This window comes from Arabidopsis thaliana, chromosome 3 (assembly GCF_000001735.4).
Source record: "Arabidopsis thaliana chromosome 3, partial sequence".
Lineage (NCBI taxonomy): Eukaryota > Viridiplantae > Streptophyta > Magnoliopsida > Brassicales > Brassicaceae > Arabidopsis > Arabidopsis thaliana.
Genome location: NC_003074.8, coordinates 9,847,217 through 9,873,081, shown reverse-complemented (window position 1 = coordinate 9,873,081; position 25,865 = coordinate 9,847,217). Strand labels below are relative to the sequence as shown.

Genomic DNA, 25,865 nt, shown 5'->3' with positions numbered 1-25,865 from the left:
ATTTCGATTTTAATTAACTATCCCTTTAATAATATTCAGGTTTAAAATATCTGCGATTCTATAAATCTTTAGCTATTCTATTCAACTTAAACATTAAACTATTCTATTCAAAAGATAATTGTTTCATACTGATTGATATAGCCACATCTAAATCTGCATTTGGTTCATCGATTTAATTGAACTCACATAAAATGTACATTGATTTATTTTATAAAAACAAAATCTATATGATTCGACAATGTAAAATTTCGTCTACATTGTGGAAACTCTTAAACCCACCATTCCATCAATGTACTGCGATATTATATTTTGTGAATGAACCGAAAAGAAGATTGTCTTAGTGGACCCCTAAAATGGTCCATTTAAAGGAACATATTCCCGTCATAAAGAAAAGTTGACTATATTTAGCCCATGCAAAAAGAAAATAGATAAATTTAGAAATCTATATGCATATATTCCTTCTCAAGGGTTATAAAAAGAGAGCACATCCATGTGAGGAATGAGGCAACACATATTGAGAGTAATAAAGAGTATAATGAGGAAGAGAGGTCTAACATGGCGAAAAGAGTCATGTTTAGTAGCCAAGGATGACTTGCCTGATCTTTTTCACCTCCATGATTCAATTTGTAATTCATGGGTTTTGGATTATTATACATTCAAAAGTATAATAATTTGAAATCATGTTGAATCTTGCGGGTTAGGTTTCAGGCAGTCTCCTTGGCTATCTTGACATGCTTTTTTCATTCACGTTATACCTGTTTTTCTTTCTGTCTCCATAGTCACTATAAATTCTTTTCAGAAAAAAAAATTCAATCTTTGTTAAGGTGTCTCCTGGGTTGAAAATGTCAATTTTTTTGCATTCGATTTAGAAAGCATTTTTTTTTAATAGTGTGTTTGTGAGTGTACACATTATTTAGAAGGAGATGTCAAAGATGAATAGAAGAATCATATTTGGTAGCCAAGGATGACTTGCCTGACTCTTTGTGTAAAATGTTTAGTGTCTTGTTTGAAGTCACTATAAGTTGTATCAAGCAATGACCATTTTGCTTATAAAAAAGATATCAGGCAGTCTCCTTGGCTATCCTTATATGTTCTTCTCTTTCATCTCAGACATTCACCTTCATACAAAATTAAAGAGGCACGACATGAATGATCATGGAAAGAGACAATGTTGATGACTTTGAGCTTTTTGCATATTGTCTATATATATGTAATACATTTTACGTTCATGGAAGCTGTTTAAGACAAATATGTTCTATATCAGACATATAGACGTAAATTTAGCTAATGATAACTGAAATTCAAATTTCTTTGACATTGTTAGTGGCAACACTTGACGTGAAAGACTTTTTCTGATTATTGACATACATCTTCCTATGTTTCTAACAAAACTTTGAAGTCTTTTGGTTTTGTGCGTAGTGGTCAAGTCGTGTCGCATTTGTTTGATTTATATAACATAGTTTCTTTACACCAAATGTTTTGTTAAAAGTTACATCAAAAGATATCCGTATGTGACAGTTAATTTAACATCCATCAAATGTTATGATGCATGACCCTACACTAACAGTTTTGGCATCATAGATCATTATTGATGTTATCTTAAGATCTGATGATTGTGATTTTGGATGCAAAGATTGGTAGGTAGATTTGAATATCCGGTTTACAATTTCAAATATGTTTTGATCCGATCCAACTACAAAATGTACTTCAAAAAATAACGTGTGATTCAAAAACTCAAATTTTTGTTGCAGCGATGAAATTCTTGATGCACCTTCACCGGATTACTGATCAGTATTATAACATGAGACCTTAAATAGTAATGTTGTACATAATGTAAATATTATCTCTTGTGTTCTCCAAGTTAATCTGTATGAAAACAAATCCAACAGCTGAAAATGACCGTGTAAATTGCCTGTTTTTCTTACGGGCCTTCTGAATTGGGGCCATAATAGGCTTCTTCCTACAAAAACCTTCAGACAAAGGAGTGTCAGATTTGTATCTTATTTACGACCAACATTTGGTAAAATTTTCATTAAAAAGATACTCAATAATCAAATATGTAACAGTTAAAAACTTAAAATAACATCCTACGGAAACAGTTTTAGCATCATAGAATAGAACATATTATCTTATGCTTTGATGATTGTTCATTGTTGGCTAGATTTTGACCTCACCAGTCTCGGTGATTTCATTATTGTGACGTTACCATTAAAATTGGTAACATCAAAAATTCAAAATGATATTTAAAAATACAACGAAAACTATTAAAACATTGGATTAGGGAATTAAGATACTTGTAAGTCTCAAATCTATGATTACTTGATTCTATTAACATATTACATTATGTACATGTTTTTTTCTTTATTGTGTACATTCTTGTTTCCTAGCAAGGTAAATCTAAAAAGCTTAGAAAAATAAGACAAACCGTAGCACTTTGTAATAACTTGAAAAAAGAAACCAATAAATCAACGGAGGAAAGTCAAAAACAAAAACAGAATGGCTTTCACAGAAGAATCAGTTCTTGTCTTAATTTAAAGAAAACAAAAAGTACACCTAATTCGGGAAAGACACACTAACGGAAGACGACCAATCAGAACCAGTTTGGTCTGAAAAGGACTTAGAGAATCCACACAAATGGCGGCGCATCCATTCTTGTCCCAACCACAGTCCGGTACAGATACAACTTATCCACTTTCTGCCTCCCCTCGTGTCCGTTTTCTTCCATCCGGTTATTATCATTCTCGTTTATGATCTCTACATTGAGCCATGGCGCTTTCTCTGCGAGCCTTTTGCATCCACTGAGTGTGACTTCACATGAAGACATCCAAAGGGATCGCATTGTTTCATACTTGCTCACATCAGCAAGAAGCGCCGTGTCCCCAAACGGACTATCCCTTATCTCTAGTTTCTTCATCTTTTTGCAACCATTCAACACATATAGCATGCCTTTGTCTGTATCTCCTGCAAAGGCTATGGAGAGCATCTCGAGCTGATTCGCGTACATTCCGATGTAGAGGAAGACTTGGTCTGTAAGGAGACCTGAGAGAGAAAGCCTTCTCAGGCTCTTGCAGGCTTTGACGATTGCTCCAAAGCCTTCGTCTAGAGGTTGAGATGTGACGTGATCGGGTTTGTTTGGCTCGAGGATGCAGAGTCGGAAACGGATGAAATTTGGACAGTTCTTGGCAACGGTTACGAGAGCTGCGTTTGTCATTTGTTGGCAGAAGTAGAGTATAGAGTGGAGCTTAGGGCAGCCTGCCGAGATGGCAACTAGACCTTCTTCGGTCACAGCTGTGTTGCCTCCACCGAGTAAATCAGATGGAAAAACCCTAAGCTCTTGTAACTCTTTACATGTAGAAGCTACAACTTCAAGCCCTTTGTCACCTATACTATCCAAAATCTACAAGAAAACATTGAAGCCATTACGTATAAATCTATCTGCTCGGTTCATATATACACTTTAGGAAACATTCGCTTACCCATAACCGCTGAAGTTTCTTGCAATGCTGAATAAGCTTAATAAGGTGGCTACCATGAATCTCAGCTGCGTAACTAAGATTCAAGGAGGTGAGGTTATGACATATTGGGTGGAAAGCTGAGAGACAGTGAGGAGCAGCCTCTAGAAAACCCGACAAACTCCTCAACGAGGTGCATTTCTTTATGACAGCCATGAGTTTCAAGTAAGACTCGGAATCTGGGTCATTCTCATAAGACCCTACTCCTAAGTCAACTATCTGCGGCGCACACGCCATTAACCTTGCGAGTGCATCTAACGGTACTGCACGATTTAGCTTCAGACTCTTTAGGTTTGGAGACCTAGCAACAAGCCTCTCTAGAGCAACCAGATTAGTTTCTCCTTCGAGGCACGCAAAGTTTAGCGTGACAAGAGTCGTGCAAGTGTCTGGGAAACAACTTAACCATTGACCTCTATGATCATCGATTTCATTCTCTTGCAAATCAAGATCCCGAAGATGCCTACAAAGAAGAAAGAATTGTAAAACAGAGTTACAGACCTAACACAATAATAACACTCAGCAAACACTACTACATTTGTAACACACAACCAAAAGGAACCATTGCAATAACTAAACTGTTTATTCCACCTATTTTCTAAGTAAATCGGATATTATTGTTCGACCAAAAGCTAGATTTGCGTCTTTTTAGCCATATTAGGAAGCAAGTGTGCAATGATATGTAAACCACAATGAAACATAGCATCTATAGTCACATATAAAACCTAATCTTACAACACAAGGAACAATTTTTATAACACACAAGAAAAAAGTGATACCTGCAATTAGCGGCAATAGAGGCAAGACCATCAGTGGTAAAACCTTCACAGCTAACAAGGACCAAAGACTTAAAATTGACAAAAGAACGAGAAAGCAGCTCAAGACTCTCATCAGTAACAACCATCCTCTTCAACCTAAGCTCTTCAAGTCCTACACGGCTTCTAGCCAAAGCCTCAATCCAAGGTAGCACAAAACCTCCCCATTCATGAGGAACCAAATTGAAATCCGCAAAATGAGGTTTTCCTTTCAAAGTCAAAGACTTTAGACATGGGAATCTCCGAAGCAACCTCTCTGGATTAATGGCATAACAGTTTCCAATGAAAACCTTTTGCCTACTGTATCTTTCAATCTTGTACCATGATTTGCATACAAGAGATATAGCATTCCTGTCTTTGTGAGATGTTACAAAGTCGAATACATGCTCTATTACTTCATCTGGGAAATAATTCATCTCTAACTTCACCAGCAAGATTCCAAATTCAACAGATCTTGAACTTGAGTTTGACTTAGACCATAGGAACTCAAGAACACAGAGATGGATTAAAGAAGTGAATTCAACAGATCTATAGATCTAGAGAGTAAAAAACAAAAACTAGATCTATGAAGAACAAGATTCAAGAAGAAAGAACTCGAATCAATATATGAGAAAAAAAAATGAACAAATTCTCAAAAAAAACTGTGATGATTACAAAAGAAGAAAACGTTGACAATGATCGAAGGAGAATCAAATAATAGATCTGTAGAAGAAGAATCAGAAAACCATAAATAGAAACTTTGTTTAGTTTCTTGAAACGAAAAAAAGAAGGAAAAAAAAATCAAGAAGCTAATGATGATGAGAATGATGATGAAGAAGATTGATGAGAGAGGAGATCACGCAACCAAAGCAAAGCAAAGGAACCAGAAAGAAGAAGAACAAAACTCTCTCTCTCTCTCTATTCTCTTTCTTCTGGCTTCTTGGTGACTTTGGTAATGGAGAAAAATAAAAAGTCTTGAAGGACATCAGAGAGGCCCCTACCTGGCTGACCGAAACAAACCGTGGTTAAAGAATGAACCGTGGTTAGGTTTGGAGATGATCTAACGGTGGGGAATGGTTTGAAGGAGAAGAAGAGGAGATGGATCTTGACCGTTGATGGGAAATGGCATGCATGTGTCCTAATCACTGGTTACGAGGCCATTCTCGCCAAAGAGAGAAAAAAGAGAAGGTGATGTAGTAGTGTCAGACTTGAGAGAGATTTTGTAATTGACCTTGGTTTTATGGTTTAATTACGGAATTATGCCATTGTTGTCTTGTGGGCGAGTAAGAGAGATTTATGTACTCGCAGAAATAAAGTCATTAAGTAGTAGTTCGTTAATAATTATCAATTATTCAACTAATTTATGTGATTAAAGATTGATTAGTTATTATTTAAAGAATGTTAACCATTCACTTACCTACGTATTGGCTATTGGTAATGTTTTCTTAAACCACAAAATTAAAAATTTTATTTACAAAAAAAAAATTCATTGTCCAATCCAAAAAAAAGTTTATAAAAATAACATTAGCATACATTGATCTTAGATATGCTAAATTAATGTTGTAAAACATATCATAGAGCAAACTAAATTCATCTAAAAATTGGCCAAAGCAGGAACAAATTCTACGCAGTCCATCTAAAATTATTGTTAATTGATTATTTAAACGAAGATGTTTGTTATATTCATAACAAAGTTTTATTTCCGAGTGAAGCAAGGATAAATTTCATATTTTGACATTTGACATTTTAAAACACTATTTGGTTAATTATCTTTAAATATATCCGAAATGAAATAGAATATATATTTTTTTGGCTCACAATAAGATAGGATTAAGCTCTTCCATACACTATTATATTTTTTTGGCACTTCTTATTGTTAATACAGTTTTTTTGACGACAATAATTTGTTTTCAAGTTTTGAATTTCAGAGAGAATGTAGTTTAATTACACAAATCAAAGTTTGAGTTTTTAATTTTATTAATTTTGTGGGTTGTTAAAGGAGGAAAAAAAGAAAAGCAAGGCTGGCTGAATTTGTCTGGTTATGAGGACATACACCATCCGTGGAGATACGTAGTCAGTAGGTGATGACATTAGCAAATTTATTATTAAATTCCTTTTTTTCCATATCATATAAATCCAAACGCTACTCAAATAATTATTTTTCTATAAAATACAAAATAATTAATTTAGGTTTCATTCAAAATGGTGGCAACAATTGAAATGAATATGCTAGGTAAATGTGAAAAAACAGTGTACACATGGTTGAAACTTGAAACGGTCGGCTGAAATATTAAATGATTCATGATAAAAATGTGAAGGAATCTACGACAATTGTTGTTAATTTTGTCCGATTAAGAAAGCAAACGATACATTATTTACTATTGAGAAATATGGATGAAACAATTATTCAAGACAATCATATTTACATATACAAATTATTCATTGTTCGCACCAATAATTACAAAAACAATTCTTAAAAAACTTTGGAGCTGTTAACCATATTTTCTCAATGGTGACAAAAAAAGATGAATAACACACTAAACACATCAACCATCCTTGGCCGATAGAACTTTAAAGTGAAAATACAAAAGAAAATGTATATATGTAAAAAATAATGAAAAAAACAAAGATGGGTGTGTAGCCTTCATAATCAAACTCAATTATAGACCCACTTGCATATAATTGCAAAAGGGAACACACAAAACAAAAGTATTATTATTGGATGAAAGAGAAGACTCACTTCATTGCCTCTTACCACCAAACTTTTGTTCATTTGTTTTTAGAGAAAATATTTGGTATAAGACTAATTAATTAGCTAGCAATAATTAAATTAGAATGGATTAGCAATTGCAGTGTATTGTTTTTAGAGAACATCAATGGCATAGAAACATTCATAAGTATTTATAAAAAATACATATTATTGAATGTTCTTCTATGCATAATATTATATTATCCTCCAAATGACTTATATCGTTTGTTAGATGGATCCTTGCAATCATTCATTCCTTACATTCATAAATATAGAAATCTAAGTATTTAGAGACCTTGGGTTACTATTTGTGCAAAATAAAATAAAAAAATAGCACTTGGAGATCAGAAAAATAGTATTAATTGGTAAAATTTGTTTACATCAAAACATAAATCGTTTGATGAATGATGAAGATCTATTTGGGCAAATAATTCATGTCTAATTTTGTCAAGACATGTTTTTCCAACTCTTTAAAGATATGCTAATGTAAGAAACTAAGAATGTATGGATATAAATGGGAAGAGTGGTGGATTGGCATTGTTGTTTTTGTGGATAGGTCCACTCATCTCTTGCATCTCATCATATTCTAAAAATGGCTGCCATGTGAAGACCACCACTTAATTTCTCTCTCTATTCCCTTTATATAATCCTATGTCAAATTTTTCATTATTACCCCAAATTAAGCATAATTGCAGTTTTTGTAAATCATCACCTAGCCGGCTAGCCGTAATTTGCTGGTTTCACAATTGATTGAAATCTCGTCATGAGTCCATGTATAAACACATTTTGATAGGTCGAATCTCTTAGAAGGCTATAATCAAAAAGTAGAAGAAATACAAAACATATTAGCTTAGAAGGCTATAACCAAACTAATCTAACCCAAATAACTTGACATATTTGTTAATTACTACCAAATATACACAACAGATTCGATTGATAATGTTTATGTTAGAATTGAATCCATGATTAAATATCATATATACTATAGTTTATATTTAGAGGCAATGGATGCCATATGATATACTACGAAAAGGTGTGAGTAAGAGACGTATCTTGTCGGAGAAGTTACAATTGTCACCAAACGGTTATGTAGTTAGTTATGTAAACATCTATATAAGTGTGTATGTTGTCTTATGTAAAAATTGTCAAGTAAATAACAAGTTTCAGTATAATATCTCTCGTGTCTCTCTCATTCTAGCCCATGTCTCTTCTCTGTTTTTTATTAGTTAGTTAAGAAACAGAACACTAGTTATATGTTCTCCTTCTCTTGCAACGGATTTAGTATTTGGACAAGAGAGACGGCTTTATTGTTATCATAATGAGATTTGTCTTAAACTAATTGTAAATATTTCAGATACACAAATGGATTGGTGATTTGACCAGATCTCATTAAATGTGATAAATTGATCATATCACGTATTGTTGACACTTTTTTTGTTCTCTTGAGACGAATAGAAGATAAGTTTCTATTGAAACGTCATCCATCCCAGATGTATTTTGCTGATTACTGATTGATTTTCTTGCGGAAGAAGCTGCAAAAAAATTTCCATGATGGTGTAATCATTTTTTTTGGTTTATCATAAGTATTTGACTAATTGTTAATTTAACTTAGTTTTGACTTGAGGAAAAAGAAAGACAAAAGTGATTCAACCATAAGCATATAGTTGGAATATTCATTGTTAATTTAAATTTCTGATGGGTTTACAAAATTTGGATTTAAATCCTCCAAGTTATTTATATACAATGAAAAGAAAAATGAGTTATGAGAAGGAAATTTGGTATAGAAGAAAAAGCTTTTAGCCTTTAAGGCTTTAACCAATAGAAGCAACATATCATGTGTTGACAAAAAAAATGAAGCATATCACGTCACGTGATCAATGAATTTAGGAGGGTATACTAATACTATTCACCAAAATTATCTTATAGAACTTCATTAAGAAATTGAAAAAAAAAAACCATACATTGTTATGTTCCGATTGGGAAAGTTAGGTTCGGTGCAAAGGCCTACCCCTTATATGAATCCGAAGGCGTCTGATCATGGTGTGATCATCAAATATTCATATAACAAAATGCTTAATTGTTGATATGAGAACAACTATATGAAAACTATATTCATAGCTTGGATTGCATAAGAGGGTTAAAAGTTCTGCAAGAACGCAACAAACAAACAGAGAAACAGAAACACAGCTCTCTCTATGAACATATGTTACAAATCCAGTGCATCAAGAACCTTTAAAGAAAATGGTAAGTTTTAGACTGTGTTATTATAGTTTTTTATCAAATATATTCTAAATTTTATGGTTGTCTTTATCTTTCATCCAATTTCACTGTTTACAAAAAAGTATTAATCCTTATTCATGGTTTATGATGATTATTTGTATGGTCATGAAACAAATATATTTTGGTGTGAATTTATTTTGCTCTGTGTCAAAATTTGAATTATATATCTGTTTAGACTGTATTTATACGTTCAGTGTGTTAACCTCTCTAGTATGTGCGTAAAATAGGAATAAAGGCAGAGCTCAAGTATGGAACGGGTTTCTTAAGTGTTGACACCGTTACGGTTGGTGGGATTAGCATCACGTCACAGACCTTCATAGAGGGCGTTGAGACTCTTGAAAAAAGTTTTTTTCACGAAAGTACCGTTTGATGGTATATTGGGACTCAGGTTCCCGGACTCGTTAAATTTCGGTACATCTGTTTGGCACTCTATGGTTTTCCAAGGCAAGATTGCAAAAAATATGTTTTCTATATGGCTTAGACGGTTCTCTAACTCTGGAGAAGGAGGTCTCAACGGTGGGGAGGTAGTATTTGGAAGAATCATCCCAACGCATTTCTCCGGTGACCATACATACGTTGACGTGGAAGGGCCACAAAACATCATCGCAATGTACAACATTTGGGTCGGAGGAGAAAACACCTACATTTCATTTGACACACTTTTTGTACATGTTGAGTTTAAGAACTAGAATCAATATTCCAACATGGTATCAGAGCTTATATAATTTTGGAGCATGTCCAAGTAAAACAATGATAAGAAGAATTTTGCTGCGAGAAGAGGAGAAGGATGGAGACAACAAATCAACGAGTCTTATTGATTCAAAGGCCAATTAAAGCACAAAGAGAAGGAAAAATTTGGAGAAATTAAACATATTTTTTGAAATAGTTTTTGCCCAAAGGCCGCCTTTGTTAGGGTGCATTCTTCTTTTTTTTTTTTTTGGTCAAACTGATTTCATAGATATAGAAATGATTTAGTCTCCATTACAAGAGTAAAACACAGCACTAAGAACTGAAAGAACTGCAAATACAAACGCAGTACAAGAGATTAATGCAAAAAACAAGGGGATAAACCGGAGGTGGAGGAAGCTTAAAACAAGCAGAAATCTCCCTAGCTCAACGGTGACTTCGAGTGACTTGAAAGATTTTACACTGAACTGGGAATCCAAGAACAATTGCAAAACCAAAGAGTCTTCATTCCACACCAACAAGAGGGCGTTCTTCAACGATAAGGCAGTCTTCGCTACAATATCTTCTGCTACCAACGTGTAGGTGCTAGAACGATAAGCGACAGAAATGTCTCGCAAGGGAACTTCAAGAGTTTTGGAAGACAGCATGTCCAAACAAGATGTAACAGCGAGTCCACAAACACCAAAGAAGCTCTCATTCCCTGCAAATAAAGATTTTCCACCAACAGGGGGATTTGATAGAACATAGATCTCCATAAAGGAGTAACAATGGCAAACAAAGCACAACCACAAACAAAGCATACAATTAGTATCCTTGTGAAGACCAAAAGCAATTGTGAACAAGCGAGAATCACAATTCCAACTCCATGGGTTAGCTGAACATTTACCCATCTCAACTTTAGAGAACCTACAAATCATATAGACATGAAAGAAGGAACTAAGAGCATCAGCAACGGCAATTTCTCAACTTCCGTTTCTCAATATATGTGTGAACATAAATATAAGTGTGAACATAAATATTATTAATATTTAATTGAAAAGTATTTTAATTAAACCAATGATTGAATGACAACTGTGAGAAACGTTGTCGATGAGTTTCTCTAAAGAGAAACTTTCCCTTACCTCTTTCCTCCTTTTGACATTTTTTTTCTTATTTTATTGGTGAGAAATTTTATGAGAAACTCCCGTTGGAGTTGGTCTAAAGGAGGCATAGGAGCCATAGGGAAACCTAATAGCTTCAGGAAAAAGGCTGCATACTGCAGTAATAGGTCGCACTATGGCGATAGAAGTGTCACGGGAGGACACAAAGGCAACACACGGATTTGTCAATAATTACCAGTGTGACTAATAATTTTGGAAAAATGCACCCCATTTTTTTATCCAATTAGAATTTGTCAGTTAAATTAAACAAAATTGAATTCATTTAACTATTAAATCTTATCTACCACCAAAAATAAAATCATATAGCGGTTTAAATTTATTAGGAAGGTTAAGGTTTAGATTTAATAATTAAACAAGGTTAAATATTAGTTTAGATTTATAAATGCGTTTAAATTTTATAATTAAACAAAATTCAATATCGGGTTGGATTTATAAAAATTATTAGGATTTAGATTTTACAAATAAACGAATTGTTCATTAACAAAGGTTAGAAAACTCACCAACATAAGTTATACAATGTGGAAAAGTGGACGTAGATGCAATGAGATATAGATCATAGGGAATGACATTAAAGTCTATGAAGAAGCCTAATGTACAAAATAGTATCATACTAAAACTGCCGAGGCGTGACCATGAGTAAAGAGTTGTAATTTGAAATATTAAAAAATGAAGGGAAAGATAGCTTCTCATGGTATTACCTAGAAAGGTAATAAAAGTAAAAAATTCTAAAAATCCGAAGAAAAAAACGTTCAATATATGATATTTATTATGAAGATGACAAATCTTTAATCGAAAATATCCTATTAATAGACGTCATCGTGAATCGTACGCGTGGCTTGATATAGAGAGAACGCATCAACAAAAGTAACCGTACTAAGAAAATAAAAGACATCGTGTGCGTGAGAAGTGTGAAAAATCACACTTATAACGCAAAAGAAAAACAAAAGATTGTGTGAAAGTTAATTATTATCTCAAAGAGAGCGAAACCGACATAAAACCACACTATTGTTGCCTTTTTTGGTTGAAGATCGGCATGCAATCAACGGAGATATAACATCTTTCCATCAATGCTTTCCTTGGAATGATATATGAAGCAAATCGACGACGACAAATATGTTAGAAAAATCAATTTTACATATGTGGCTCCGGCCAATTTTCCGACGACTTTTCCGGTGATGTTCGTGAGCTAGTTTGGATTACGGAAAGAGATCAAATCTTGCCTTCACTCGTTTTCGAAAACCGACTTTCCTAATCGTTTTATAAAGATCTTTGATTTAGAGCAAATCAAGATTTCGCGGTCCTACAAAATATAATGAATCCTGGAAGCCACTGCAAAATACGACCAAGATCAACATACCGTCAAATTCTGTGGACCGGAATCCAAATTTCATCATATATTACGAATCACATTCAAGAGATAAGTTTTTTTTTTTTTTTTTGTCAATAACCTAGCATAAATTGAAGGATTTACTACAATAATAAGATCCTGAAGTTGTGTGTACTAAGTTCTTATTAGTAGGTACTTTCTTTTTTGCTTCCAAAATCGAAATTTACATGATCAGAAATTTTCGATGTGATTGTAAAATTTTCTTCTATCCTTACTTTCTTTATTTCTAATAAGGGAAACATTAGACTTAAAAATTGATGAATCGACCCAGTAAAAAGAGGCCTTTAACTTGGCGAAATTAGCCAATCTGCATTCTTTTCTTTTTTTCTTTTAATTGATTTACCATTTTTATTCCATTATGTCACATTATTTGCATGCTTTGACAACATATAGTCTATAGACGACTAAATTTACATGCTTTTGTAGTCCTCATGGTTTATGGATTTGTTACAAGCTTAAATGATAATGATTGTAGGTTGCATGAAATTGGAAGTGAGTGCACAAAAGTGAAACATTTGGAATCACAGAAGCAGTTTTTTCGAAAACTAGGTATGTGGTGGAAACGCTTATAAATGTAATTCATAGTATTATAATAATACTCCAAACAATATGTTTCTACTATATAAATATATATTAACTAAAATAAATATCATAATTATTATTATTTTACTTGTTTTTATTGATAAAGATTTATTATTTTACTTGTTTTTTAGAAGAATATTATAAATAATACATAAATAACAGTAAAATTAAGATAAATGAATACCAAAAAGCAAAAAAAATATATAAGAAAAAACAATTCAATATATATAAAGCATGACAAAAAAATGGAGTGAAAATTACATTATTAAAAACAAATCATATAATTTTACAAGCTAAACAATAACAATTATTCAAAATAGCAAAATTTATTATCCATTATGATATTAACTCCTTAACATTATTTTAATTACTTGTGTTCGTTATTTTTAATAAGAATGCAGACGAGTTTTTATCTTATAATTTTTTATATTTTATGGTTTAATGTATAATTTTCAAAATTCTAATAATCACCTTTATAAACATTTTTTCTATGTTAATGAGTGTTAATGAGTATTATGCATATTATATACAGCGCATATAATTTTCTAATAAAGAGGTTAAAGGTAATTTATAAAGGAATTAATAATATTTCGTTGTTTATAACCATTAGAAAGTTCATCCTTTAAAGAGAACAACTAATTAGAGAGTTATCTTTTAATGACTTAATTAAGTTCATCCATAAGCTACGTCATACCATTTTATCAGTCTAAGTCATTTTCAATTTGTAATTTAAAATATGATGCATTTATTGTAAAAGCTTTTTTGGTTGATAATACAATTTTACATTCAATTCAATATATATATATATATATATATATTATATATATATTGACTTGATTTATAAGAGGTTTAGACAGATTTATAAAGACCTGCAAATTAATTTATAAGAGAATAGATTAAAAAATATGAAACCACAAGTAGTTTACAATTTAATTTAAAAATTGTTATAAGTCAATACATAAAATCTACACATATTTCTAAACGGGTTTATACTATTGCTATAGTTTAATCAAAAATAGTAGAGAAAGGTTAAAAAATAGAAAAAAAAATAGTATCAAAATATTTAGTTTGATGTATTTCATTCCTTACTCCAAACTATTCATTTACAAATTGGTAAATATTAAATTTTTATTTATTTATTTATGATCTGAAAATTTTAGTTGAAATCTGTTACAGCTTTTTAGTGTTAAGAAATTTAGATTTTTTATTTGTTTTTGAAAACTTATTAAACAAATTCTTATATTTAGAAATTCGTTTTCATTTCTCATATAATTTGATATTATTATTTAAATAGTTATATATATATATATTTTACCAAAAAGTGTTTAAAAAAAAAAAAGTTAAATAGACGTTACTCATCTTTTATCATGATACACGTTTCTGTTTCCATAGATCAACAATACTTAAAAAAACAAAAATCAATACAATACGTCTCTTTTTAATACATGTGCATATTATAGTAGTCAAGTATATTTATATATATCTCAATTTCATATACTATTATCTAACTATATTTTTTAATGTTATTTTAGTTATGTTTATATTTTGGTAGGTCATATAATTCATGGATAAAAACTAATTGAAAGTATATTGGCCTGAAACATACATGTAGAGTATAGCGAAGAACTATTATAGTATATATATACTTATTAACTAGCATTCCTTTACACACTTTGAAATATATATACTTATAACTATTATAGTACATATATACTTATTAATTACTACTAGCATTTCTTTACACACTTTGAAATTAGAATTAAATCTATTCTTCCCATTACTTGTTATTTGTCAATATTTATTTTTGATGGTTTTTATATAATATACACATATCTAAGATGTCGTTTGTTTATAATTTCAAAGTGAGTAAAAAAAAATAAAAAAATAAGAGATACTCTCATAAGTTTGAAGAGATTACATGCCACTTTCAATGCATAAAATCAGTTTTATACATGGACAAGTGGTATGCAATCCCTCCAAAATGAATGAGAGAATCCTCTTTTTTTTTTCTTAACCACTTTGAAATTAATTAAGTATATTTTTAACTTCTAAATCCTCCCCATCCAACACCATTCCAAAACATATCCATTTAGAGTCGAAGAATTATCTAACTATATTATGTGGCTGGCCAGAAAAAGTTTAATTAGTTCCGATTTAATATGCAATCTATTATATTGAGTTTATATTAGGGCCTGAGATAGTTTTCTAATAAAACAAAAGTCAAGTAAGTAATCAAATGAAATATAGCTTCGATTTACTAAATTATACGTCATTTGTGATATAATGAAAAACGTTTCATGGATAAGTGGCAACTATTCTCTCCAAATTTAGTGAGTGAATTTTTCTTTTTCTTTCTTTATGCACTTTTAAATTGTAATTAGTTGTCAAATATCGCTTGACTAGTTTTCATTCAAAAATCATGAACTATCAATCTATCACTATAGTTGTAAGCTAAAATTCATTATACATATGTACACTAACATGAGTAACTATTTAATCTTCTTTTTGTTTTCGAAAACTCATTAGTCATTAGAGTTTTAAAGTCATGAAAAAAAAGAGAAAGAATCTTTTATTAAATTTGGAGAGAATAGTTGCCACTTGTCCATGCAAAGAAAACAAAAAATATCAAAAACGTTTTAACGTCACGTATTCTTCCTCACCCATACTTTCCCCTAATATATTCGTGCAGAGTCGAAAATTATTTTAGTATATTACTAAAATTGACAAAATCGTTACTTGATTATCATTTAGTAACGCCCTTATCAAGAAAAATGGAAAGTAGAATCGAACAAAATATTAATTAAATTCAGGAAAAATATTAATCGACCAAACATATACAGTATGGTTTTTTTGTTAAAGTTAAATCATAGAAGAATAACGAAACATGAATTGCAATTTTCTAAGAGTATGCATCTAGTTAAAACCCATGGAAATGTGTTATCATGTCGATAATCAATCATTCGACGAATTATAGAATATGGCATATAAATGGTATTTGTTAGTAACAATGACAACAATATATATAGATGATAGATAAATTTGTGTCAATCTAAGTTGTATATACTAACAAATTATAAATACCATTACACATTTTTCGTCTGTTATTCGTCGAATATTGATAGATTAACGAAATGATTACACATTTCCATAGTTTTAACTAGATGCATAATTTACAAAATTCAATTCATGTTTCTTTATTTTCTATAATTTAACTTTAACAAAAAAAACATATTTCTTTTGTCGCTTTTTTTTCTTCTGAAATATAATTAATGGAGTACTATATTGTTCCATTCATCTTTCCATAATTTTTTCTGATACGGGCGTTACTAAATGAAAGTCAAGTAACGATTTTCGTATGGGAGTTTGATATTCTAGCTTTAAGCTATGAGACAAATGTGCTATTTCAACCTAAGTCAAGTAATCTCAAAGGTACAATGAATCCTTCACTTCTCTTCCAAATCAGTTATCGTCTAAGTCTGTAGAAACAAAAAGCCTTTATTCTTGGTCGCAAAAATGTTCTTTATCCCTAAAAAAAAGTCGTAGAATCTACGTATATACAAATCACATGTTGACCAGTAAGTAATGAGAGTTAAATTGACTTTAAAACTAGAGTTAAATGTGGTAGAGAGAGAGAAGAAGACGCCATTGAATTCTGGAAAAAAGGAAAGAAGCAGAACTTTTGCTACACTTGTTCACCATGCACAATCCACTCGTCCCTTTGCTCTTGGTTCTAAACTTTAACCTAACCTAATCTCTAAACTATGGTTGAGTGTTAGTTTAGTGGCATTAGATCTTGTTGCGTTACTATCATCATAATAATCTTATCAAGATTTAGAAAATCTTAATCTTCCAAAACCCTAGATTCATGAATGTAGGTTATACAAATGTCACTTCCTTACCATAAATAGTAAAACAAAAATCATTAAAAACCAATGGTAAACCCAAATCTCTGATTGCCCAGCGTCCATTTTAAGCCTCTGTTTCGATCTGCACAACACACATACACACAACACAACACAAACCACAGTCTCTCTTTCTCTCTCTATCTATCTTCTCTTTCTCTCTCTATCTCTATCACTGAAACCCAAAGAGATCCACCATTTGTTCTTTTTTCCTTCACACAGAGAACTGTTTTCTTCCACACTTCCTTTTTACTAGGCAGTGTTAACCAATTGAGAGAGAAAAATGATGGTTGATGAAAATGTGGAAACCAAGGCCTCTACTTTAGTGGCAAGTGTTGATCATGGGTTTGGATCCGGGTCGGGTCATGATCATCATGGGTTATCGGCGTCTGTGCCTCTTCTTGGTGTTAACTGGAAGAAGAGAAGGATGCCTAGACAGAGACGATCTTCTTCTTCCTTTAACCTTCTCTCTTTCCCTCCTCCTATGCCTCCTATTTCCCACGTGCCAACTCCTCTCCCCGCACGTGTAAGCTCTTCACTCTTTTTTACTATTTTCCCTCTCTCTCTCTCTCTCTAAATATTATTAATTCAAAACTATTTTTTGTTATTTTTATAAGATCTGTGAGGATCCAAATAAAAATAGATTTAGAGTTTTGTATATTTTTCTATTGGATTGGTTTTATTAAAAAGATTCAATGTATATTGTGATGATGTCAGAAAATTGACCCAAGAAAGCTAAGATTCCTCTTCCAAAAGGAACTCAAGAACAGTGACGTCAGCTCTCTCCGACGTATGATACTCCCGAAGGTGATCTTTGATTATATATGATCATGATGATGATTAATGATGTTGGTGTTGATATGATAACTAATGATGATGATCCATATAGAAAGCCGCGGAGGCTCACTTGCCGGCACTTGAATGCAAGGAAGGGATTCCTATAAGAATGGAAGATTTGGACGGTTTTCACGTTTGGACCTTCAAGTATAGGTACTTTTATCATTTTACTCCTAATCAATGTTATGTAACAAAGCATAGCTTATATAGTTGAATCAAACTATTCAGTTACAAAATTGGTTAGCAAGAATTTCAAAATTGGCTAGTACGAATCTATAACGGATAGGTTATATCTGATCTTAAGATCTACATGGATAATTCTTGGTAGATCAATCATTTTGAAAGTATTCATGTATCCATGTCGATCTTAAGACCTTTAAAATAGCATCATTTCATTTAAGACTAAGCTAAAGTAAATGAGATCGTTAGAAGAAACCATAGATGTTTGAGTCTTGGCCTAATGTTGTGATCATTAGGTACTGGCCAAACAACAATAGCAGAATGTACGTGCTAGAAAACACAGGTAAAGTTACCGACAATCCCGGTTTTTGTTTTTTTTTATGATAATAAAAAATCGAATCAATGATTGTTAAAAATATTGGATCGAGCTGGGTATTATTTCCAGGCGATTTTGTGAATGCTCATGGTCTGCAGCTAGGTGACTTCATCATGGTTTACCAAGATCTCTACTCAAACAATTACGTACGTTACACGCTACTAAAAAGAAAATTCTACAAAACGTGTTACATGTTTAGGCTCAATTTTATTTATTTATTTTTACTTTAGGTTATACAAGCAAGAAAAGCATCGGAAGAAGAAGAAGTAGACGTAATCAATCTTGAAGAAGACGACGTTTACACAAACTTAACAAGGATCGAAAACACTGTGGTTAACGATCTTCTCCTCCAAGATTTTAATCATCACAACAACAACAACAACAACAACAGCAACAGCAACAGCAACAAATGTTCTTACTATTATCCAGTCATAGATGATGTCACCACAAACACAGAGTCTTTTGTCTACGACACGACGGCTCTTACCTCCAACGATACTCCTCTCGATTTTTTGGGTGGACATACGACGACTACTAATAATTATTACTCCAAGTTCGGAACATTCGATGGTTTGGGCTCCGTTGAGAATATCTCTCTCGATGACTTCTACTAGATAATCAATCGATGGGCTCATGGTATTCTTGATGGTGATCAGCTATTTAATATCCTTATAATATATATAAGAATTAAATGCAATTTGCATATATATTATCAAGTGTTGAATATAACATTACAGTTTATATGAAAATCATAGCTAGATGTGAGTCATGAAGGTGTGTTGTATTTGATGAATAAATGTTATTTAGTGTTACGGCGTTAATATATTATTAATCCTTTAAAGAAGATTTATGATACTAGTTTTCTTTTTATTGGAGATTATTTGTTTGTCTTGCAAACGTTAATCATTATATATACTAGAATTAAGGATTGAAATTTTTTGATGTTAAGTTTAGAAACAATTTATGTTGATAAAATCATTTTATGCTAGTAAAGTTTGTATTAAGCTACATCAATCTTATATATATAATCCCACACATTGCGTAGGAAAATTTAGTTATCACTAATAAAAAAAAGCACATAATTTAGAACACCTCAACTAATTGATAAGTAGGTAGTTAGTTACTATATATTTAATCAAAGATCAAAATGTGACAGTTGTAGTACCATCTCCTTATAAAAGCTATCTTACTGCAATAATCTTGTACCTCAAGGTACCCAAGATTTCTCATTCCTTCTTCTAAGTATAGTAATAAAGGATACCATGCTTTAAACTTTTCGGGGACTATTAAACTTCGAGGTTGTCAATTGATTAAAACCTTATACTGAACTGAAGTAACACTCCGTCTTATCTAGGAGACCTAGTTACCGCAAAAAAATTATTTTCTTTAGTAAATACTCGATAAAATTAAAGACCACTCTATTGGATTATAAACTTTATTCATGTCTGTTTTAATCGTCATATAATTTCGTCCCTAAACCATGAAACATCTCTTGTGAAATTAGAATATTATATGAAAGTAATATTCTTTAGATAAAAGCCGATTGTGTTTCCGAAATAAGATCCGATAGGACTTTTTAAGTTTTTGTCATAGGAATTAAGATATTATTTTCTGGGATGTAACTGGTTTAAAAAAAAGAAGAGATATTTAATAATACCTCATATGATCAAGCATTTGCTTTTAATTTTATCATCTTCATCTTCTTCATCTCTCTATCTCTCTCTCAATGCCAAACTCAAGTCCATCGTAGACCAGACGAGCTACAAGAGTTTGGTGTTATGTAACACTTTTATACTATTTTATTGTATATCATTCTTTTCAAACCAAGAACCATATTTTTCAAGTTTAACGGTTAACAAAACCAATAGATTTGTGAAATCGTAATTGTATTTTCTTACACTAAATCTGATTAAACACGAGAAGAATTACTCATCTAAACGAAATTCTAATATCTAATCACCAGTAATCTCCACAGGAACATCCACCATCTTTGAAATGGTGAAACCTCTTCGCATCTCTAACCACAAACTCTCTATCAACAATCTTTGAAATCAACTTGATCACATTGTGACAATCGCTGCAAACTCTCAGATTCTTGACCACATTAACCGTCGAGCCAGGAACCGTGTTCATGATCCCAAACGCAATCGCTAGTTTCTCGCTGTGAACTCTCAGTGTCATCTCTTTCTCTTCCTCATCAACATCATGACATACAGATGACGTGTTCGATACGTAACCTGCCTCTAACAGCTTCCTGTTCAGTTCTGCTAAAAACTCGTAAATCTTCTCACGCTGAGGATGCTCTTCGTCTCCGATCAAGAACACATGAACCTCACCATTCAACTCGAGTAGACTAAAACCTGGCGGTTTCACCAATCCGCGATTCTTCATGATCATTCTCACCCTCTCAACATCTTTCCAACGACCCGCATCAGCGTAGATATGCGAAAGCAGCATGTAGTAACCGCAATTCGAAGAGTCCAATTCAAACAAACGCGCCACGGATATCTCAGCTAGCTCCACGTTCTTGTGAATTCTACAAGCTGCAAGAAGTGAGCTCCAGATGATAGAGTCCGGCTTCATCTTCATTCTCTGAATCAAATCATAAGCTTTCTGAAGAAACCCAGCTCTACCTAGAAGATCAACCATACAACCGTAGTGTTCTAACCCTGGTTCCACACCAAATCTCCCCTTCATTGCGTTAAACCAGCGCCAGCCTTCCACATGAAGACCCGCATGACTGCAAGCAGCTAACACTGATACAAAAGTAATGTAATTTGGTCGAACCCCTGAATCGATCATAGCAGGGAATAACTCTAACGCTTTAGCCGCGTGGCCGTGCATTCCATATCCAGCAATCATGGCGGTCCACGACCTAACATTCTTGTTTTTCATTCGATCAAATGCTTTTCTCGCCGTCTCAACTCTTCCGCATTTGCAATACATATCAATTATCGACGTCCCCACTATCACATCATCCTCAAGACCCATCCTTATTACCTGCATAGACACATTATCTTTGCAAATTAGACACATTCATCAATACATATAATCAAAGAAACTTGTCACTCATGACAAGAAAAGGTTGCAGAACAGGAATCAAATTCACCTGATCATGTATACACTTTCCAATACGCAGAGCACCTGAATGCGAGACCGCCAACAACACAGTAGACAATGTAATGGCGTTAAAGGTCACAACTTTATTCTTAACAAGTCTACGAAAAACCTCAAAAGCCTCATTAGACATCCCACTCTGAGCATACACACTCATAATCGAATTATACGAAACACGATCCTTATCCACAATCTGATCAAAGATTTTTCTCGCCACAGCAACACCTCCTTCTCCACCCTTAGCATAAGCATCCAAAAGAGTATTACCAACACTCACTCCTCTATCAAAACCTCTCTTAATCACAAAGCTATGAATAGATTCCGTTAAACCCTTAGCAGGAACACGAGAACAAGCAGAGATTACCGAAACCAAACCCATAGAATCAAGAAACATTGCATCGTCATCATCATTTTCATCGACCAATAGATCCTTGAAAAGAGAAACAGCATCAAGGGCATTACCGTTAAGATCATACCCTCGAATCATCGAAGTCCAAGATACAATATTTCTCTTGGGAATTTCGTCGAACACTTTCCGTGCATCCTCCAGTTTCCCACAAGTTGAATACATAACGATCAAAGCCGAAGACACAAAGATGTCGGATTGATAACCGAAGACAAAAGCTTGCTGATGGGTCTGTTTGCCGGAGAAGATATCAAAAAGAGACGAACATGCTTTAATGGCGCAAGGAAAGCTAGAGCGAGTTGGGTATAGAGAAAGCTTCCGCATTGAGGAAAAAGCGAGAAGAGCTTCAGCAGAATCACCGCTACGAGCGAGGTCGGCGATGACAGAGTTCCATGAGAAAACATCTGTTTTGTCGACATATCTGTTGAACAGCGTTGTTAGGTTTTGTCTCTCTGTGTGTCTCTCCGTGTGGAGAAGACGAGAGACGGAACAAAACAGTGCTTTTTTACTCCGAACCTTCATTCATTCATTCTTTTGTCTCAAAGTAATATTTCGACTAATTTGATTATAAGTACTTATAATCAAACATAGGAAAAGAAATTTGCAAACAAAAAAATCTCTAATTTCACACTCAAATAGTATCAGACAAGAACAAATATCAAATCAAAATCAATGAATCCATTTTGTTTATCTTTTTTCCTCATGTCACAAACAAAACATTACAAAGAGGCCGTGGCATTTCATTATCTGCAGAACCTTTGTTCTTGAGCTTCTGCAGATTCATGGTGTAAACATATATGAATCCTCGTTTTTCCAAATAATTTATCGGTAAATAAAGTTACAACAATCTAAGATGAGCAGTATCATTCATTCGTTTGATCTGCCACCCGTTTCTCCATGAATGTTGTAACACAGTCACTGAAGAGTCTTCTACACAGATCTTATGAGTCATTACCGGACTGCAACCGAGGATTCCGGTTAAAAGACACTTTATAGGCAAAGAATGCGTGAAAACCCCGACACAATTCGAGATTAAGGAAGACGAATCACTTAGGTCAGTGTGATTATGATTAACTTCTTCCCTTGGGGAGTTTCCATCGTCAGGTTCGTGATTAGTCATCACTTGAAGCCTGCTTTTACCAGATTTCTTCCTTGTAAGACTGGGACGATGCTTGTGTAGTAAGTCCCAGTTAGTCGAAGCAAGTGACACACCACCATCACGCTCATGAGTTTCATTGTGATTCGTAGTGGAAGAATAATCTGACCTAAGCTTCTCTGCAACTCCTGAGACTGTCCCGTTTAGAAACTGAACCATTCGAAACTCTACTTGCCTCAGTGATTCTCCAGATGGAGCTGTGAAATCAGGTTGGCACCTTTCAATCAAACTCAAAGTTTCAGGACTATAAATCTCTGCTTGATTACAGCCTTCCCAATCCCCTAAACTCATCTCAATAACAGCATCCGAAGATTGTACATGCTCCTCCGGAAAACTCATTTCCTTTAAAAACAAAATGTGTCCAATTCAATAACCACTTTCAATCTCATTTCTTTCACTAAATGATACATTGATGTATGATCCTAAGATATATACTCTTTAGATTGTGCCTAAGCTATAGTTATAGAAGACTAAGAAACTCCTTAATCAACCATGAACAAGATAAGCTCACACAAAGAGCAGTAACAACAGTACTTAGTGGTTTCAATGGATTCATTAGATCAATCAACTCTTACTTAATTCATTCCCAAGATATTACCACAGATCAATCTCACACAAATTAGGCAACATTGTACACTTCGTTAAACCTTAGATCTAAGAGAAGAAACTTTACCTGACAAACAGAAACAGCCATGGATCTAGCTCGATCTAGAGGTGACGAATAAACCGAATTAAACCGAACACCTTGAGATTTGAAGAAAACAGCAAGAGCCCTAGCTTGACGTTTACCATTAGCAGTAAGAGCAGCTACATGACATCTCCCACCAATCAAATCAGGTTTAAGATTAAGATCAGACTCACCATGGCTAATCAGATAAACCTCTGTCACAGCTCGATCTTCATCACCAGACACGATTCGAGAGAAGATAGACGGCGGTTGCGGCGGCGGAGAGAGGACGTTGTAAGGATCCCAGACTTTAATCGATGGTCCAAGCCTTGGAGTACCGAGAGATGATAGTTGTGGTGAGAGTGGTGAAGCTGAAGCGTGACATGGTAACATCTCAGGCTCTTGTTCTAGAACTTTCTTTACTAGGAGATTGTCTAATTGTCTTGTGTTTGATCTGCCATTATCTTCTTCTTCTTCTTCTTCATTGTCAGTTTCCTCTTCTTCTTCTTCTTCGTCTTCCATTTGCGTAGATTGTGAAGAACCCATCTTCTTTGTGAAAAGTGTGCTACGAGAAATGGACGAAGAAGAAGCAAAGAGCTTTTTGTTTCGATCACATCACATGGCTCGATGGCTCCACCATTCTACTTCTACAGATCTAGAGACGAGAGCAAAAACTTTGACCTCTGTGTGAGCTAGAAGGTTTAAATATTGGGCCCGGCCCGTTATAGGATAAAACGTCTGGCCTTGTATACGCTGGAATTTTATTCACCAACGCCGCTATATCCACCAATGTAGCTAAACAAAAATACAAAAATAATTGCATAAACTTATTAAATTAAATTGTAAAATAAAAACTATTAATAAAAATAGATACATATATATATATATATATTATCAAAATTATTTAGAAAAATAGATTTGGATTAAATAACTTTAGATATCTTCCATTAATTTTCATACTGGATCAGATTGCACCTAGAGGACGGTTCATATTTCCTGAAAGCTTGTGCAATTGTGAAACACTAGATACCTTGGAAGTCAAGTTTTTGGTTCGTATGGTTGTCCCTTCTTCAGTTTGTCTGAAATCTCTTAGAACTCTGCACCTTCACTATGTGAACTTCATAAACAATACATCAGTTCTTAACCTTTTATCTGGTTGTCCTAATCTTGAAAACTTGGATGTGCATGGAACTCTATACTCCAATGTGAAGCCTTTAACTATTGCAGTTCCTTCCTTACAAAGACTATCGATTTGTAATAGAAATGATAAAGAACATGTGGGCTTTGTGATAAATGCTCCTTCTTTAAAATACTTGAAGTATATGGATTGGTGGTCGTGGATCTTGTCTTATTGAGAATGCACCTATGCTGTTGGAGGCAAATATTGTCAACAATAATAAAAGTTTCATCTTGAGATCACTGACTTCAGTCAAACGTCTCTCCTTGGAGATATCAGCCTTGAAGGTAAGGTTTTCTTGTAATTAGTTAGTTTCCTTATTATTGCATTGTTACTCTACTAATAATATTGCCTTCATGTATAGATTCCATTTCCTATATTTTATCAGTTGGTATATTTGGAGCTGTGTATATATAGAGCTGATTGTTGGAATCTACTAATGCTCATGCTCGATCATTCTCCTAATTTACAAGTCCTCAAGCTCATCGGTGTAAGCATTGAAAATTCATCTTTTAGCAAATTTCCACCTCAACTTAGGGTTTGATGATCTAATATACATGTAATTTACTTTGTGTTAACTCGCCATTGATCTCATAACCACAGCCATGGCAGAAAAGTTTAGATGGCGTACCCTTGTGGAAATGGATTCAGCCAAAGAATATTCCTAAATGTATGTTACTCCATCTGGAGACATTTGTATGGGAAGACTACGAATGGCGAGAAGATGAAAAAGAGGTGACGAAATATATCCTTAGTAACGCAAGTCGTTTGGATAAAGCAACTTTCCTCACAAAACGCCTTACCTCGAAAGAGAGAGTTGAGATGGTCGAGGAGTTGGAAACTGTGATCAAAGCTTCAAGTTCATGCCAGCTTGTATTCAAATGAAAGTCATATGTTAT

At 33.4% G+C, this 25,865-nt stretch overlaps 5 protein-coding genes, 1 long non-coding RNA gene, 2 other non-coding genes and 2 pseudogenes across 10 annotated transcripts; 6 read left to right on the top strand and 4 right to left on the bottom strand.

The window, feature by feature from the left end:
- Positions 1-528: 528 nt before the first annotated feature.
- On the top strand, positions 529-749 carry MIR169j. The gene has a single exon (NR_141624.1). It is a non-coding gene; the product is annotated as a microRNA ath-MIR169j precursor (primary transcript).
- Positions 750-916: 167 nt separating this feature from the next.
- Positions 917-1,122, top strand: MIR169i. Its single transcript, NR_141623.1, has one exon. It is a non-coding gene; the product is annotated as a microRNA ath-MIR169i precursor (primary transcript).
- Positions 1,123-2,299: 1,177 nt separating this feature from the next.
- On the bottom strand, positions 2,300-5,430 carry AFB2 (auxin signaling F-box 2). Its single transcript, NM_113593.3, has 3 exons — positions 4,289-5,430; positions 3,477-3,972; positions 2,300-3,397 (listed from the first exon to the last, which is right to left on the bottom strand). Exons 1-3 carry the CDS (start codon positions 4,738-4,740, stop codon positions 2,618-2,620), a joined length of 1,728 nt encoding a protein of 575 aa, NP_566800.1. The 5' UTR covers positions 4,741-5,430; the 3' UTR covers positions 2,300-2,617.
- Positions 5,431-9,181: 3,751 nt separating this feature from the next.
- AT3G26805 lies at positions 9,182-10,008 on the top strand (annotated as a pseudogene). Its single transcript has one exon.
- A 295-nt stretch (positions 10,009-10,303) lies between these two features.
- On the bottom strand, positions 10,304-10,909 carry AT3G26800 (uncharacterized protein; the record flags this gene model as incomplete). The annotated part of the gene is made up of 1 exon (NM_113592.4): positions 10,304-10,909. One exon carries the CDS (start codon positions 10,907-10,909, stop codon positions 10,304-10,306), a length of 606 nt encoding a protein of 201 aa, NP_189315.4.
- Positions 10,910-12,107: 1,198 nt separating this feature from the next.
- AT3G05085 lies at positions 12,108-12,417 on the top strand. Its single transcript, NR_141148.1, has one exon. It is a non-coding gene; the product is annotated as an other RNA (long non-coding RNA).
- Positions 12,418-16,869: 4,452 nt separating this feature from the next.
- Positions 16,870-19,254, top strand: FUS3 (AP2/B3-like transcriptional factor family protein). Its single transcript, NM_113591.4, has 6 exons — positions 16,870-17,576; positions 17,768-17,857; positions 17,940-18,040; positions 18,364-18,410; positions 18,513-18,589; positions 18,674-19,254. Exons 1-6 carry the CDS (start codon positions 17,334-17,336, stop codon positions 19,055-19,057), a joined length of 942 nt encoding a protein of 313 aa, NP_566799.1. The 5' UTR covers positions 16,870-17,333; the 3' UTR covers positions 19,058-19,254.
- A 963-nt stretch (positions 19,255-20,217) lies between these two features.
- Positions 20,218-22,551, bottom strand: AT3G26782 (Tetratricopeptide repeat (TPR)-like superfamily protein). The gene is made up of 2 exons (NM_001084743.3): positions 21,553-22,551; positions 20,218-21,443 (listed from the first exon to the last, which is right to left on the bottom strand). The coding sequence occupies exons 1-2, from the start codon at positions 22,486-22,488 to the stop codon at positions 20,400-20,402; spliced, it is 1,980 nt and encodes a 659-aa protein (NP_001078212.1). The 5' UTR covers positions 22,489-22,551; the 3' UTR covers positions 20,218-20,399.
- MEF14 (Phosphoglycerate mutase family protein) lies at positions 22,539-24,454 on the bottom strand. Its single transcript, NM_113590.4, has 2 exons — positions 23,796-24,454; positions 22,539-23,464 (listed from the first exon to the last, which is right to left on the bottom strand). Exons 1-2 carry the CDS (start codon positions 24,333-24,335, stop codon positions 22,805-22,807), a joined length of 1,200 nt encoding a protein of 399 aa, NP_189313.2. The 5' UTR covers positions 24,336-24,454; the 3' UTR covers positions 22,539-22,804.
- AT3G26775 lies at positions 24,417-25,850 on the top strand (annotated as a pseudogene). Its single transcript has one exon.
- The last annotated feature ends 15 nt before the right edge of the window (positions 25,851-25,865 follow it).

What these genes read in the sequence shown, in the direction of transcription:
- AFB2 (NM_113593.3), bottom strand. Translation starts at nt 4,740, where the DNA reads ATGAATTATTTCCCAGATGAAGTAATAGAGCATGTATTCGACTTTGTA. An exon ending in TCTATTGCCGCTAATTGCAG is followed by an intron (nt 3,973 to 4,288) that starts GTATCACTTTTT and finishes TCTTCTTTGTAG; the next exon opens with GCATCTTCGGGATCTTGATT. An exon ending in AGAAACTTCAGCGGTTATGG is followed by an intron (nt 3,398 to 3,476) that starts GTAAGCGAATGT and finishes GTTTTCTTGTAG; the next exon opens with ATTTTGGATAGTATAGGTGA.
- FUS3 (NM_113591.4), top strand. Translation starts at nt 17,334, where the DNA reads ATGATGGTTGATGAAAATGTGGAAACCAAGGCCTCTACTTTAGTGGCA. An exon ending in CAACTCCTCTCCCCGCACGT is followed by an intron (nt 17,577 to 17,767) that starts GTAAGCTCTTCA and finishes TGATGATGTCAG; the next exon opens with AAAATTGACCCAAGAAAGCT. An exon ending in GACGTATGATACTCCCGAAG is followed by an intron (nt 17,858 to 17,939) that starts GTGATCTTTGAT and finishes TGATCCATATAG; the next exon opens with AAAGCCGCGGAGGCTCACTT.
- AT3G26782 (NM_001084743.3), bottom strand. Translation starts at nt 22,488, where the DNA reads ATGAAGGTTCGGAGTAAAAAAGCACTGTTTTGTTCCGTCTCTCGTCTT. An exon ending in GAAAGTGTATACATGATCAG is followed by an intron (nt 21,444 to 21,552) that starts GTGAATTTGATT and finishes GTGTCTATGCAG; the next exon opens with GTAATAAGGATGGGTCTTGA.
- MEF14 (NM_113590.4), bottom strand. Translation starts at nt 24,335, where the DNA reads ATGGGTTCTTCACAATCTACGCAAATGGAAGACGAAGAAGAAGAAGAA. An exon ending in TGGCTGTTTCTGTTTGTCAG is followed by an intron (nt 23,465 to 23,795) that starts GTAAAGTTTCTT and finishes TTGTTTTTAAAG; the next exon opens with GAAATGAGTTTTCCGGAGGA.